At 39.6% G+C, this 16,394-nt stretch overlaps 1 protein-coding gene across 3 annotated transcripts in view; it reads right to left on the bottom strand.

The window, feature by feature from the left end:
• Positions 1-1,288: 1,288 nt before the first annotated feature.
• Positions 1,289-16,394, bottom strand: part of LOC133643478 (ras-related protein Rap-1A-like) — a 47,809-nt gene continuing 32,703 nt past the window's right edge. For all 3 annotated transcript variants that reach the window (XM_062038090.1, XM_062038092.1, XM_062038091.1), the window contains exons 3-8: positions 14,483-14,551; positions 14,146-14,202; positions 13,325-13,465; positions 6,734-6,877; positions 5,163-5,295; positions 1,289-2,323 (exon numbers count right to left, since the gene is read on the bottom strand). In XM_062038090.1, the coding sequence (XP_061894074.1) occupies positions 5,206-5,295; positions 6,734-6,877; positions 13,325-13,465; positions 14,146-14,202; positions 14,483-14,551 (501 nt within the window). In that variant the 3' untranslated portion in view covers positions 1,289-2,323; positions 5,163-5,205. The remainder of the gene's footprint in view (positions 2,324-5,162; positions 5,296-6,733; positions 6,878-13,324; positions 13,466-14,145; positions 14,203-14,482; positions 14,552-16,394) is intronic.

The raw sequence follows: 16,394 nt of genomic DNA, 5'->3' as shown, positions 1-16,394 counted from the left end.
GAAGGCTAATTGATGATTAGAAAACCCTTGTGCAATCATGTTCACACATCTGAAAACAGTTTAGCTCGTTACAGAAGCTACAAAACTGACCTTCCTTTGAGCAGTTTGAGTTTCTGGAGCATCACATTTGTGGGGTCAAGGAAACGCTTAAAATGGCCAGAAAAAGAGAACTTTCATCTGAAACTCGACAGTCTATTCTTGTTCTTAGAAATGAAGGCTATTCCACAAAATTGTTTGGGTGACCCCAAACTTTTGAACGGTAGTGTATATTTTACCTACATTGTAAGAAAAAAAAACTGTGGATTTTACAGTAAAAAAAATGGCAGAATTTTACCATAAAATTTACAGTAAAATGGTCACTATTTGAGTGTAAAATTCTGGTGATTGAGCTGCTAGTTTTTTGCATGAAAAATATGGTTTCTGTTTTCACAGTGTATTACTGTAAATGCAAAAATGGTACCACAGTTTTTTTCTTACGGTAAGATTCTGAAGACCGAGCTGTTTTAAAAAAATATATATTGTCATGTTTACAGTGTAAAATTTGACGGATAACTTGCTTGCATTATTAGATAAAGTTTAAAAGATATATAACTGCATGCAGTACATGTCTTTTTTTCTGTCAAAATAGAAAAAGAAAGAAAGATAAAGTACTTCATTGATGCACATTATTTCCAAGCTTTCACGGGCCATTCAAAATGATGTGACGGGTCAGATCTTGCCCCCCGGGCCTTGAGTTTGACACCTGTGACTTAGAATGTCATGAAACAGAAAGATCAGTTGGAATAATGAGTGATACATACATTGGAGGCAGCCACCACAGTTGACATACTACACACAAAAGTCATCTCTCCGGGACTGTTGGTCCAAAGCTAATAAAGATATTGGCAGAATGAGGGTAGTAATCAGTTATTTGGTTGTTCTGTGGTTGTTTTTTTTTAACGCTTATTGTGTCATCGGGTGTGTGTTAAGAGCGCCTGCCGGTCACAAAACACTGCAAGAATATAGCAGTCGAGTGCGTCAAATACGGCTGCAAAATTATACTTTGACAAAATAAAAGCATGTTTTATTGTAAATTTATGTTTAGAACTGTATATAGACGTATTATTTTGAATGATTCGTCAGGAAAAACGACAAAATTGCATGCATCCGGGTGGCAAAAATGGCACCTGTTTAGTTGGCCATACTCTCTTCATACCCAACTGTGCAACGTGGTTATATAGCGCCGCCGTGTGGTCAGTAATCTACTGCGCCACAAGCATAAATACAGCAAAGGCACTTTGGTTAAAAGTTTAATTCACAAAAATACATTGACCAATATCATGAAAATGTACTAAAATGTACTTTAATAATCCATAAACGCTGGAACATTGTTGACAGAAAAACACAAGAAGCATTATTCGAATTGGTTTAGTATAATATATTTCAGCTTCAAGAGACATAGAAATCATTCCTTATTTCCCCCCCTATTTCTTCTATAAAAGACCCCTTTTTTCGTCTGAAGAAGCATTATGCAAAAAAAATGGCATTAGAATATATTATGTGGGAGCTATGAAATCCCAGTGACTAGTATAAAATGGAGTCACATCAGAGAAGAAGTCCATGAGGAAGAATAGAGAAAAGAATAGATTATAGATCTTAGATTATAGATCTTCATCTATCGTCACTGACATGGTGAACATGTTTGTGGCCATCCAAAAAGAACAAAAATCTGACTTTTCCACTTGGTTATCACACATCTACATTAACTGATGGACATTTTTTTCATGCTCGTTTTTGAAGAACATTTAGAAATCACACAACTAAATAGGTTGACTTCCAGGATTTCTGTCAAATACAACATATTGAAAAAGATGAGAAATACTCAATCAGATCGAATGTTTCACTTCCTTCCGCTTTCTTTTTTTTGCTGAACGAGGCAAAGAAAGAAAACGGAAGAGGGCGGGGCCAGGTTGGGGCCGCTGCGTGCGTTTAGCCGCCTTATGGATATTCTGTCAAACAGGCTTTTTTTTTACTTGGGTGCAGAAATGAAGTGTCCTTCATGACACACACACACACTCCCACACACACACACACACACACACATTCATACATACAGGAAGTGTCCTCAGTGGCCAGAGCTGAGTCTTCTCTAGCCGACTGTCTTTCTTTCTCTCACACACAAGCGTTGTATTTGTCTCTGTCGTACATCACCCCACGTCTTTGATAGGAGCAGTTCGGTCAGCTGATTCACCGTTTATGGCTGATGGAGGAAGGTGGGGCATGGGGGGGCTGTTGGAATGCTGGCACGTTCCAATCAGGGCAACAGTTCTTCATTACAGCATTTCTGCAAGACAGCACATTGGCTCTTTTGTTTTCATGTATTTAAAATAAACAGTACCCTCTGCTGGCCACTCCATCACACTACACCCACTAAAGAACTGAAAATATATTTCAAGATAACCCTATTAATAAGTTCATATAAAAAACTTCCCAAAACATCAGACACGTGTAACATCATTTTAAAAGGTATTTGGACATGGCTCAGCATGTTTGAAGTGCCTACAAACTTCTAATGTGTAATGTAACAATGATTTTAATCTTGTAAAATTATTACATTTGTTTAAATGCAATGTTTTGACTTATTTACAAATTAATGATGGTCCTTATTAAGGTAATATTATCACTTCTTGTCATTTCAGGAGTATTTTTATTACCAGTTTTCTTAATCGCAATACAGCAAATGTACTCTGGTAAAATTATAACCATGTTATATAAATGTTACACAATATGAATCTATATTGTTTGAATTTAAGTTGTTTTTATACATATGTATGAAATGTTGTATAAATTTATGTATTATGTATATCTGACTTTTTATGATGACAATTTACTTTCTATTCCCTATTTTATAATAATTTTAAGATTTTATTTTTTTAAATAAAATTATGACTTGCTTTTATTTTAGGCATTTAATTTCTGCTAGTTTCTTGCATCTTTAAGTTTAGATAAATGATCCCCAAAAATTGTTCTGCAATTTTTCAACTTAACTCTTGTAAAATGTTTTTTTATAAATAACTTTACATTATATATGTTATAGCGCGATTTTTATCGTAAATTCATTCAAAAAATATAAATACTTTTTTGGGGAATTTTACCACGTTAGTCTTATAAATCTAGGCCTTAATTCTCATAGTATTTTGTAACTACTATTGTTCTATTTTGTTCTCAGAATATTGCAAACGTATTTTGGTAAAATTACAACTTTTAACATATAATTTAATCTTTATTATTAAAAAAATACGTAAAATGATTTTTACCCTTTTTATACATTAAAAAGAAGCGACAAAAAAAAGTTGAATAAATTGTTTTTTGTTTATAACTTTTTGTCCCCTCAATGTCATGGCCAATTACACAAGTAAAACAAAAACAAAGAATGTGTAATGGTAATACTGATAGTTTCTAGATTTTGTTGGTAGTATGTGTTTGTAGATAGACAAATTTAAAATAATATATAAATACATAAATAGATAACTTAAATGGATAAATAAAAAAACTTACAAAAAATGCAAATTAGACATCTTTCGAATAGATTAAAAATGTAAAAAACAAAGATGTGTAATAGTAACGTTCGTAGTTTCTAGATTTTGTTGGTAGTTTTGAGTTTATCAATAAATAGATGATTTTAAAAAGTATATACATTTATAATTTATAAATACATTTATTTACTTCAATAATAATTTCATTTATAATATATAATTAAAAAAAATAATTGTATAGGTTTATTCTTAGAACATTGCAAATGTACTCTGGTAAAATGACACTTAACACAGTATTAGTTTAATCTTTGGGGGGGAAAAATACGTACGATTAATTTTACCGTTGTAAAATTGAACTTTATTTGGGTTAAACATTGTTTTGTATTTCTAAAAACTTTACTCTGACAATACTCATTTTCTGTGCGATCCTAATACATTTATTGAATATACATTTTAAACAAACATCTTTGCATGCTGAAGCAACAGGTGGCGCTATGACTACTGACCATAGAGCCATTTTATCCAGATAGAGGCTTTGAAGATTGTAATGGAAAGCAAAGGACTGCATAAAACATGTTTCAAAACAATAAGTATGAGGTTAAATGTGCACATTGTGATGTGTGATACCAAAAAACAAGCTTATAAAAACAAAAAGTTAGTTTTGGCTGAGTTTCTAGGGTGCGTGCATGATTCCTCATGTTTAATGTGAGCTGTCAAACTGGAGACTAGAGGTCACGGTGCCCTGGGAACGAGGACATAAGTGACACACTGATGATGCAATATTGTGTGTACACTACAAACTCCTGCTCTGCAGTGGCATCAACATGACCATGAACATGTAACCTTCTGTCTGGCCTTCTTTTGGGGTGAAGGTGCAGTGTGTGAGCGCCGGCACAGTTAGGACGTAATCCCATTAGTGTCAGGTCGCCTGGCCTGGCCAGCGTGTGAACTCTCTCACACACACACACACACACACACACACACACACACACACACAGTGGGGGATTCGGACCAGAGGGGAAACTGAGCGAGTGGCTGGAGGCCGCCCTGTTGTCTGAGCCGGGCACAATGCTACTGTCTGTTTTACTAATCCTAGGTTAATATCAAAAAGTCTGGCTTTCATGCTCCGCCCACTTACATGAAGGGAGGGGAAGTTGGGAAGTTTGAGCAAACTAGCTGAGGACAAGTGAGGATTTCCTCATAGGAGTCAGTGGCAGGAATCTGTGACTCCTCATTTGAATCCAGCCTTTGCAGTTACTCATTGTGTCATCCAGATGCCAAAATGCATGCAAATGGAAGCGATTGACACTTTTGAAGGTTGAGTCAGGATCCAGATGCATTTGACATCACAACTACCCACTTTTTAAGAGGGACAGACCCCATTTTAATCAAGCTTATTTTTAAACAGTTTTCCCCTGTTTAGATTAAAAAACTACACTATCAGCTTCTACATCAACAGGGTCTATGACAGTACATGTTGTACCCATTGCTGCCTGGAGAGGGAGCCATTTCACAGAGAAAAACATGGTTGCAGCAATGAAATAGTGCAACCATAGTGTGAATGTTGTAAACCAGGACATCATCATTAAAACTGATGAATGTGACGTTTGTGAGATTTAGGGCAAAAACCACAACAAGGACACACACCTGGCTCAGAGCTGCTGCAGGGGCTGGAGGAAAGGGAGCGTCTTTAAAGCAGCACACAGTTGGATTTCTTTTTTGCCTTTTTCTTTTCCACTGGCGTTTTCCTATTTATCTGTCTGACCAGGTCATAGAAGATCTGAGAGAAAGAAATTGAAAAAAGTGAAAAGCACATGGAGAAAATCCAAAGCTCAACAATTGATATATTTTTTAATTAAATTAAATTTGTGGCACCCAATCATGCAGTTAAATGCTAGCCTGCATGTCATACAGATGTCCTCATAGGTTTAGATAGATAGTACTTTATTGATTCCTTCAGGAGAGTTCCCTCAAGAAAATTTACAATCATTACAGAATGATAAATGGACAATTAAGTCAGTCCAGTACTTGGCCCTGCAGACATTTTGCTTGGTGGCGGCCATATTTTTGTATTCACGTGCTTGTCAGTAGGGATTGGTAACGTTAACATTTGAACTGATTCCCGTTACCTGGGAATCCATACCGGTACTTTGGTATGTGTTGTTTTTGATGATAAAAATCAAAATGTTCATTGAAACATTCAAAAATTGTGATCGTGATAACTGCTGTCCAGTTGTTTTATTACATTTCTGAGCCTCATTTGCAAGTATGACACAAACTTGCAGTTGCAAGTCCAAGACGTTAGATGGCAATAGTGTATAGTTTATGGTGGGTGTCAGTTCAGTGACAGCCTTTGGTGTCTGTTAAGACCTAAAACGTGTTAATACTGTAAGTATAGTACTTATTATGCACCAGCTGTCTGATTGTAACATGCATCTTAGTTGTAGTTTTTATTAACAACTTTGAAGGGGTTGAAATTGCCATGTAAAATCGCTAATGCTAATTAATAGCATGTCAACAAGTAAGTATATAAATATCTAGCTAGCATATTTTTGGAAAAGCGGAGCCTTATTTAACTTGAAGGGGAACTGCACTTTTTCTGGAATTTGGGTTAATACTTTAACAATCATATTATAGTATCGGTTATGTGTTTGTCAGTACAGGTCATTGTTCTATTGCACTGTGTTGTGCATTACAAACTCAAAACACATTTTGTGCTGATGTAGACGCTAGCTTCTCCCTTTCCGTAGTTAGCTTCTACGGCTAATACCGCTAATACCGATGTGTTACGTCGATAGAAAAAGAGTTCCTCAGTGTTCGCTCTTACAATAACAATGTTGCTACAGTTTGGTTATTATACAGGTTACGAAAGTATTGACATTTTTGCTCCCATTAGCTGCATTGCTAGCCACTCAGAACGAGACGATTTTTATATGTTAAAAAGCAACAACAACAAAAAAACCTTTTGTCTTCTTGTCTTTCATAATGATAGTGAATGATATGCACAATTTTTAAAAAAAAGTGCAGTTCCCCTATAAGTTGGAGCATTTTGGGGTTTTTTTGTTAATTGTTCTGTTGGCATTCAAAATTGCAAAATTACCAGCAGGTGTTGACACATTTTTACCCTTGTGGCTGCAGCGGTTCAAGGGTAGAAAAGTTAGCTTCCACACATAAAAATGAACATCATTGGAATGAAATGAAGTGTGTTATTAACGCACATCGAGGACGTTGATCTTTGACTTAGCAGAGGACTCTAAAAAGGCACAGTGATTCCACTGTCTGGCCAAGTTCTGGCCCTGCTCCTTGCCCACCACGCGCTCATCCTCCAAGTCGCACTTGTTGCCCACCAGGATCATCGGGACCTGAGGAAACAACGTCACATAACATTTAGTACGTATACAAAAACATAAATGCAAAAATGTTACTTTATGGAGAGGGAAATCTAAACTACTTTAAAAAAGGTTAACTGACAAGGAGACGGTGGAAGATGTTCTTCCTTTTGACTGCTATCATTGACTTGCATAGATTACATTTGTAGTGACTGTAGAAAAACAGTTATGTTGATAATTAAAACAACAGGTGGCCCACTGGCATGCATATTCAGATGGCATCCTTGTCCTTCAAATATTAGTCTTTCTGCATCCTGAAAGTCGAGCAGTAGCACATTTGGTAAGACACAATTAATGCTTCTAGTAAATAAAGTAACAACCGGGTCAATAAAGATTTGCATATGCAGGTGTAGATGTAGGAAACCCCCTGAAACCCAATACTTTTTATGAACTCTACAAGATGGCAGTAGCTGATTTGAAGTATCATGAGTGATCGACATACAACAGCTTTATCTACCTCAGTGTGCATCTTAAAATGTTGGCTGCGCTACTCAGCTTTTAGTGTGAAACTCATGCGTGTTAATAAACGCATCAGCTGTATTAATGATGGCTGAGCAGTGTGTGCCTTTGCGCAATTAAAAAATGTGTTGTGTCACTCTCGTGTTGTGCAATATACCTGTACTTAATTTAGTATGTAATGAATATGTGGTCAAAGGGAGCTTTGCCTTTCCACTCTCTCATGCACTACTAATCCTCACTAAAGTAAAAACGGAACGGTTGTCTTCTCCGAGATACACCACATCCTATTTGCAGTTTAAGTACATAAACATCCCACTTTATTAGGCACAGCAGCACAAGCCAATGAGAAAATGTTGCGCAATTCGACCAATTGAGATGAACGGTTACAGTATATTGGTAAAGCTTCAACATGACAGCCACAAGGACAACCCAAATGGATCAATCCATCCCCTCCGGGAAGGCATTCAGCTCATTTAGGTTACATAATGATGGCATACATGATGGCTGCTACTTGATGCGTTCTTACAGAATTGTCACTTCTAGCCAGGCGAGTGAAGAAGGTTTCAGAAAAACGCCCACTTCTCCTTTTGTACCCACTGTTATGATTTCCTGGAATAAACAGAACTCTTAAAAAAAAAAGAGCCTACAACATGAGCTCTGTCGGGGTGTCTGGATGCGTCTCATCCTGCCTGCTGTTTCCTGAGCGGCTATCTGAAGAGCTCGCCTGCCCGCAGGAAGTCATGGTGGGACCCCGCCCCAGGTCCCGGGATAACATCGCTTTCCTTCCTGAATGTTTGCAAAAATTGCAGCTGGATTCTATGATATGGACACCCTGTGCCATACACAGCAGTGTGGGACGGTGTGTGTCTAAATGACAGTGCTTGAAAATATTGAAACATCCCCTAATAAGCACCAGTAATACATATTTTGTGGTGGGCTTGTGAAAAGTACATCCCTGCAAGGGGATTCCTGCCTTTGCTCCCTGCAATCCGGAAAAACTGGATATTTACAAGACATGTGGGATCATCCAGACATGTGCTAGCTTGCTGCAGCTCCTCCTCTTTAGAGGGAATTTGCAAGAAAATGTAAAGGAGGTGTAGGACAAAATCCACCAGGGTATATTATCCGTTTTCCCTTCTGGCTGCAGGGCAGGCGACAGGAAACTGGGATGTTTGTATTAACTCCACCACAGAGGTTGCTGCTTGATGTTTGATATCCAAACAAGCCGCTCGGACTGGACTGCCCAACCACATTTCTCCCAGGGGGTCTCTGGGAGAACCGTGGTATGCCCTGCTAACACAAACTTTGAGCCAAGCTGCGATAAACGGATAGTGAGAGGAGTGGAAGGATGGAGCTTGTGCTGAGAAGGAAAAATGTTAAGAGTCAGCAGCCCACTGCAAGACCACGACGTTCTTACATGCTACAGGTCCTATCCTGTAGCACCACAGTGGCATATTCGAAAGATTGGATTTCAGGGGAACCGCGACCTGATTGAACAGACAACAGCAGTGAGTCACACAGACTTGCCATCCTAAACACACGAAGCAGACAGAGATGGTCCGGAAAAGTGACGACATGTGGAAGAAAGCTCGGGAAGTCAGCTGTTGATGCACTGCTGGCTGCTCGCTTAGTTTAATTTGCCCACAATGTGCTCATCATGGAGTCATTAAAAGTCTGGTAACTGAGTGCTGTAGAAATCTGGTTGGATTGAGGGCCCTCCACGAGCATGTCGGTTTTCTAACCTCAAAACAATATGCCCAAAAAACTCCACGCTTCAACGCAGCACCACCAAAACCTCCCAAGGACGCCCATTGAAGACTTGTAACTGAACTTAGCCATATTAATGTACATTTTGCCACCTTGGCCCTTTAATGGCGTGTGAAGAGTGAAAACAGCTGCAGCAGCGGCAGCCGGGAAGGTGCACTCCAGATCCTCAAGGACCTTTAAAAGCATTCTGCAAATACGAATGCTGATGAAAAAGAAAACAGTCGAAGAGTATTCCTTGTCGAGGGGGAAAAGTTAAACAGATGTCAAGGCCAGAGCAGGGTTAAAAAAAAGGTTTGAATCACCAATGGGGCTGAGACTGGATGTGACAAAGTGGACAGAAAAACAGTTACTGTAGAATAGTAAAAGCTTAAAATCAGGTTTTTACCACAAATTCATGCTGCCAAACCTTAAACATTTAAGATACAACTTGTATCTTAACTGGCATACTAGTGTAAAAAGACGTCAGCCACTGTAAAAACAATAAATCCTGTACACACACTCAACTTTGGGACAGACGTGCAGATAGTTGGTGCTGTCATCACCAATGTTTTTACAGAGGGAAACAAACATAAGCAAGTTAGCGCGATCTGTGACCAACAGAAAGAGAAAAATGGCTGTGACGATTGGCAACAACACCACGGGTAAATATATCGAAAGTATGGCAACATTTAACACATCAAGGCAGACATTGCTTTTAATGGCAGTACATCTGTGATGCGGGAGCATTCAAAGTGAATGCTCGTCGACCATGTGGTCTGCAACTTTCCTCAGTAAGATAGTTTGTTACCCGGCTGGCCAGCAACAGTGAGATGACGTGTGAAAAATAGATTTCACCATTATTTTAGCCAAATGATAATTCAATATTATGCCGTTATAAAAAAAACTATACTAAACAGAACAGTTGAGTATAAAAAAATATTTCTGAATGAGATGGTCACCTTTATTGTTAGTAAGTGCATGCCTAAAAATCTGAAGCTGAATTTAAAAGACGATGGCTACTAGGGGGAATTTGTCTACATTTCATAATCCGATTAGTCCAATAATCGTCAAGATAGTCAATGACTTGTCGACAATCAACAAACAAGTTGTTAGTTGCAGCCCGACTGAGCAGCCAGACAGCGACCGGTGTATCACTTCCCTAAAAATCACAACCAATCTCATTTCCGGTTCTATGGTTCTTAGGCCATGTGGCGCAGCGACTGAAATCTCCCTCTCAACGAGGCGAAGACAAAAGAGATTGAGGTGGACTTCAGGAGAGTCAACACCAAGCAAACTCTAGTAACTATCACGCTGTGGAAAAGTGAGCAGCACAAAGTTCATGGGCACGCATATTACAGAGGACCTCTACTGGAACCCCAACACCGTATCAGTGGCCAAGAATGCCTAGCTTTATTTATTTCGCAATATCAGGGAAGCCAAAGCCCCAGTCCCCATAATGCGCTCTTTCGACCGTAGCACCACAGAGAGCCTCCTATCAAGCTGCATCACTGTGTGGTACGGAGGCTGCACCGCTTCCGGGAAAACGACCCTGCAGTGCATAGTGAAAGCAGCCATGAAGACCGTTGGCACCTCTCTCCTCTCCCTCCAAGACATTTACAACACACGCCTGACTCTTCAGTCCCCTGCCACCTGGAAGGAGGCTAATCCCGGCTTTCCACTGGATGCGTAACGGCTGCTGAACGGCGCAACCATGGAACGTTTACGCCATCCACCAATCCCCACCATTGTTTTGATGTGCACTGTTGCAGCTGCCCCGTGCAGCAAAATAGCGCCGATTTTATCGAGATCTCGCGAATCCGTGCGTAATCAATTAAAGGGAGTTGTTATAAAAGCAAACCACAAACAGTTTATTCTATCCTTCCTTAAGAGCAGAAGCAAATGAGCGTCCTGCCATTCGAGATACTGCACGCAACGGCTGCTGATTGGCAATACAGCGGTACGTCTCGAGTTTTGCCGTCAATCAATACGCACAGACAGACTTGTCTTGTCAAAAAGATGACAGTTTTACCTTGAAGAAAGACAACTTTATTTGTGTCTTTGTCGCAAGCAAACAACACAGCAGTAACATCATCCCTGGCAATCAGCTTTGTACACACGTACACACACACATCTTATTCAAATCCTGCGAACAACTCCCCTGCTTCCCCGGCCCCTGTATCAGCTGGTATTTACCAAAAGACACCAGGATATGCCTGTAATATGGTTCTTTGATTTTGGACCGCCAGAATTAGCATGTCCCTATCCATTTGTGTTAACGAGGTGAAATTATTTCGGAAAAGCTTTACAAATTGACTTCAGAGCCACAATTAGGACGTTTTAAAGTGTAAAATACGAAAAATTTATTTTGAAAGTAAACCGGGTAATTTACTTTGTGTTTGTGCACGACTCCGTGTCCAACACAAGTAGATTTAAGCTAAATTGATCTGCCATGTCTGGCAAATATAGAACCTCTGTGTATATTTAGCCAGAGATGCCATACAGCACTAGCATGGCGGTGCTGTTCGCATATAGTCCACACACAGTGGAAACTTACACTCTGACTTGAATATAAACGGAAAACGTCAACTGCCATGGCGACACCGTTCTGCATCTAGTGGAAATCCGGGGTAAGGAGCATGCAAGCAAGGACCAGCAGGCTGAGGGACAGTTTCATCCATCAGGCTGTCAGTATGCTAAACACTCTCTTAGCCTTACTCCCACCACAACTATAAATTTTGACTACGCCCACCTGGTCATCATATGACCCTCAAACAAACCCCTTTTCTCACCGTCCTCTGCCCCGATAAACTGGACACTGTGGGCTACATTCATTGGCAACATGTACATTATGCCTTAGAATTATAAATTAATCCTACCTCATATCTGACATTTTCCACTTCATATGTTTTGCATATTGGCAGTGTTTGCAGTTGTTTTCTGTTCACATATTATACATACTTTAAATGCACTGTCATATTGGTTATTGTTGTATACTAACTATGTAGTGATAACACCGTAGAGAAAGGAAAACGTAATTTTGATGCTCTGTGTGTCTTGAAAACACGCTGAATTGAAAAAGAAAGAATCTTGAATCATCACCTTTGCTCTTTGCTAACACTGGTGCACTTATATAGCCACAGCTAAACAATGTATCCTTAGATCCCAGGTATCAAACTCATGGCCTAGCCAGGTCCGCATCATTTTATGTAGCCAGCAAAAGCCAGGAAATCTATTTACTTAATCATTTTAGAGGAAGATTCAAACCCAAATTGTAAGAATTTTGAAGTTCCACTGCATTCAGAAAAAAGAAGAGGAAACTCTTGTGAGAGCCTATCAACTCCTCACCTTAAATCTTGCAATCAGAGCAAGCCTAAGGCCGACCATGGCTCCCTAACCACAGGGACTACTTATAATTAAAAAAAATATGAATACACCACAACCTCATAGCAAAGTGTGGCTTTATTGAACTCAGACTTCCTTTGCACATCCTGCTCTACGGTCCAATCATTCACACAAGAGTGCCAGACCACAGTGGCCATGGAGTGTAGCGGGAGAAGGGGGAAACATTGAAACAAGGACTAGCTGAAAATAAAAGTACAAGTTGGACAGAGAGGAACATTGTTAACCACAAAGTATGATTTTATAGAGGTGGAGGAAAGAAACAGAAAAAAACGAGTGACATTAGTTCCCCTGCAAGGATGTCCAAAAAAGGGCATCCTTGATCCTGCTGACGTGATATCTGCAGTACCAGAAAAACAGATTTATTCTAAAAAGGGCCTCACTGTGTTGCACACATACCAAAGAGTGGGAAGACTAACAATAATGAGATCATCTGCTAAATGTCTTTTGATAACAATTACTGTACTCATTAGAGCTTTGGCGTTTTAACAGGGATCGAACCAATTCACTCCGGGCATGCACTATGTGCCCTCTCATTGTTTTTGTACGCGCACACACACACACACACACACACACTAGTGGACTGGAACACCGCCTCCATTGTGTTAAGCTAATACAAATGTGTAATTGCTCTGCCTAAAATGCCCGGATTTTGGAGATGAATGGTCTCCATAGAAACTGAACAATGTAGGCGGCTGAGAACATGGAAGCAGAAGGTGGGAGGGGCACTATAATCTATGTACTCTCTGGTCTCTGAGCCTTTTAAACATGATGTGGAATCAAAACAATGAGCACATGCGGCGAGTGTACACTTACATCCTCGGTGTCCTTTACTCGTAGAATCTGTTCTCTCAGGTCCTGGAGGTCATTAAATGTAGACTGTGCTGTGATGGAGTAAACCAGGGCAAAGCCTTGGCCGTTCTTCATGTACAAGTCCCTCATTGCCGTGAACTGCTCCTATACAGAAAGCACGGGGGAGAAAAGGCCATGAGTCCAGCCATATTTCCACTGTGGAACATTGCTTGTAAAGTAGTCAGCTGATAAAGTGAGCCGTGTTGTGCACAGGAATTGATGTGTCAGGTTTTTCCTTTGGGAACTCATTGCTACAAGCGGTGTGGGTGGATTATCAGCACTTATTGGTCTGTTCGTTCACCATCAAGCCACCTGATGTATGACAACACAACATTCCAGGAGCGTCCAGTGGCTCTTGATTTGTTCCAACCCTCAGATCATTAAAAAGACCTCAACCAGTTAGCAAGCCAGCGGTTGACTACTGCTAAGGATGGACAGAATTAAAAAGGAGACGACCAAAGGTGTGATTATGTCCCATCTGGGATTTTCTAAAAATAATTTTACTTGGAAACTGTGAATTATTTTAAACAGCAGGTGTCAACAGACTCAGTCTCTGTTTACAAAGCTAATGAAACCGTCATAGTGAAAGGCCATGGCTAGCGAGAATCAATATTTGGAAAACATTGTATCAAGTCGTGAAGATATCTCTGACAGCAACCTTTAGCCTGGGGCCATGAAAAAAATGTTTTATATATCGGTTATGTAAATAAGCTCTTACGATTCACACACTAAGATTGATTCCTAAAATCAGGTGTAGAAATGTCAACGGCATGCAGGCCACTTACTGTGCCGGCTGTGTCGAGTATTTCAAGCATACATTGCTGCCCGTCTACCTCCACTTGCTGTAAGGGGAAAAAACAGATGGCTTATCAAACATGGATACGCGCAGCCGGTAATTGCAGGCTTCATTATAGTTTCCACTCTGCATATGATAAAAGAAGCACTGTCAGAGGTCAAAAGTTTTAGGAATGATAGCATTGGGACAGAGGGAAAGAAAAGCAGACAAGAAGTTGAAGGACGAAGGGCGTGATGGCCCACTGGAGACGACGAGAGCAAAACATGACGTGAACCTACAGAGCAGCTGCTAGCAATCAAACCGCCGCGCCTTTCCCTCGCACTCACCTTTCTGTAGGAGTCTTCTATTGTTGGGTCATATTTTTCCACAAAGATTCCCTGTACGAACTGAACTGTCTGAAAAAAACAAACAGAGTGGACAAAATGACGCACGTTTCCATCATAAGAAGCAATGGAAAAGACTTATTGCCTTAATAATTCCTCGATAACTGTATTTGCTTAACTCAAACAGACGCCGTGTCTCAATTAGTCGTTCACGTAAGACAAATAACCGTCTTTCCCAAAATAGACGTCTGCCTGATTTCCCTCGTGAAAAAAACGGGACTAACAGTAGTTTCCTTGGTTAATAGAGGCCAAAGTTAAAAAAGACTGAGTGTTGAGATCATTTGAACTCCATTGCTAACCAAAGAAGCAGTATCTATGGATGTCAGTCCAGTGTAAAGTAAACTAGTTTCTTACATGCTCTTACATTTTTTACATGTTTTTTATTGGCAATTAGTGTTCCTGTTGTAGGCCTGGGGGGTAAATAAGTTTGTTGAAGATTATATAAAAATGGTAAATTAATTATACTTTTATAGCGCTTTATTTACCTTCAAGGTACTCAAAGCACTATGACGCTATTTCCACATTCATCCATTCATACACACATTCACACACTGATGGTGGGAGCTGCCATGCAAGGCCCTAACCACGACCCATCAGGAGCAAGGGTAAAGTGTCTTGCCCAAGGACACAACGGACATGACTCGGAGCATGGTTTCCGCCACGTTTTCTCAAGCCAAAACGGTGAAGTGAGCGGCGTTGCTTAAAATGCATTAATAGATGACAGTTTTTCGATAACTACAAATTTAAACGGTATTACTAACCGTCTGAAATTTTACTGCGGTTTATCATTATACCCCTACTTAAATGCATATGGATAGGTGTGTCGTTAAGGGGATTTTTATAATGATAAATAATATTAAACATTTTGCCTTCATATTACAATTTATGTGCAAGCAAAATAATCCAAGGCAGATTTGGCAGAACAAATGTCTTTTTGATATCAGGCACATAAACATGGACCCATGCAAGAATGTAGGCCTGGGTGATATGGCCTAAAATAAAATCTCATATTTATTCACAAAAAATTAGATTTACTCCAGAGATGTTCCCTCCTAGTACGGAGTTGATCGCTTCGTTTTACTTCATTTCGCTTGCTTCCTCTTCCGTAGAGTCTAGGCGTGCGTTTAACACTGCACTGCCGTTATTAAATGGCGACAGGTGTGGACAATATTAGAGACAGACGTAGACTTAAAGTTTGTCTAAGTCTAAGTTGTCCCACACAAAAAGTATACCATGGAGGAGAAACATTTTTGGAGTTTATTTCATTTTGGAAGTGCAACACAGCGTCCTTCCCTCATCTGCTTTGACAGTTAATGATGTAAGGAAAAACGTGCAGCAGGCAATCTGTACAGAACATTGACACAACTTGTTTACAAAGTATTGCTGTTTCTTTACAAGGATGGTCACCCGTCCTTTATTTAAATGCTAACTTCGTCAGTGTTCCAATAACATCAATACTAGCTCAAATGTTTTGTCATCTATCGAATTGAACACATGCGGTAAAGTATTAACCCGCTGAGTTGTCAGGGAGATGGGAAGATCGTGTCTTAGATATGAGAGGTATGACTTCCATTTCATTTTTTTTTGCCAAACTGTTACACTGACCCACCCACATGTTGGAGAAGAACAAAGCTTGTGTATTTGACTTTATCTTCATTAGCCAAACTGCTTTGTGTTTTTTACTAATATTAAAAAATAAACACCATGTATTACATTACTTGTTAGGCCGTTTTTAATGTCACAAATGTAGTAGTTTAAAAACCATTCATGTGACATAGCATTTTGTTAATGTTTTATGTTAAATTAATTACTATAAGATATTTCTGCTCAAACGCCTAATGGATCTGTCCCGATA

The sequence above is a fragment of the Entelurus aequoreus genome, linkage group LG26, assembly GCF_033978785.1.
Source record: "Entelurus aequoreus isolate RoL-2023_Sb linkage group LG26, RoL_Eaeq_v1.1, whole genome shotgun sequence".
Taxonomy (NCBI): Eukaryota; Metazoa; Chordata; class Actinopteri; order Syngnathiformes; family Syngnathidae; genus Entelurus; species Entelurus aequoreus.
This window is presented reverse-complemented; position numbering and strand designations above follow the sequence as displayed.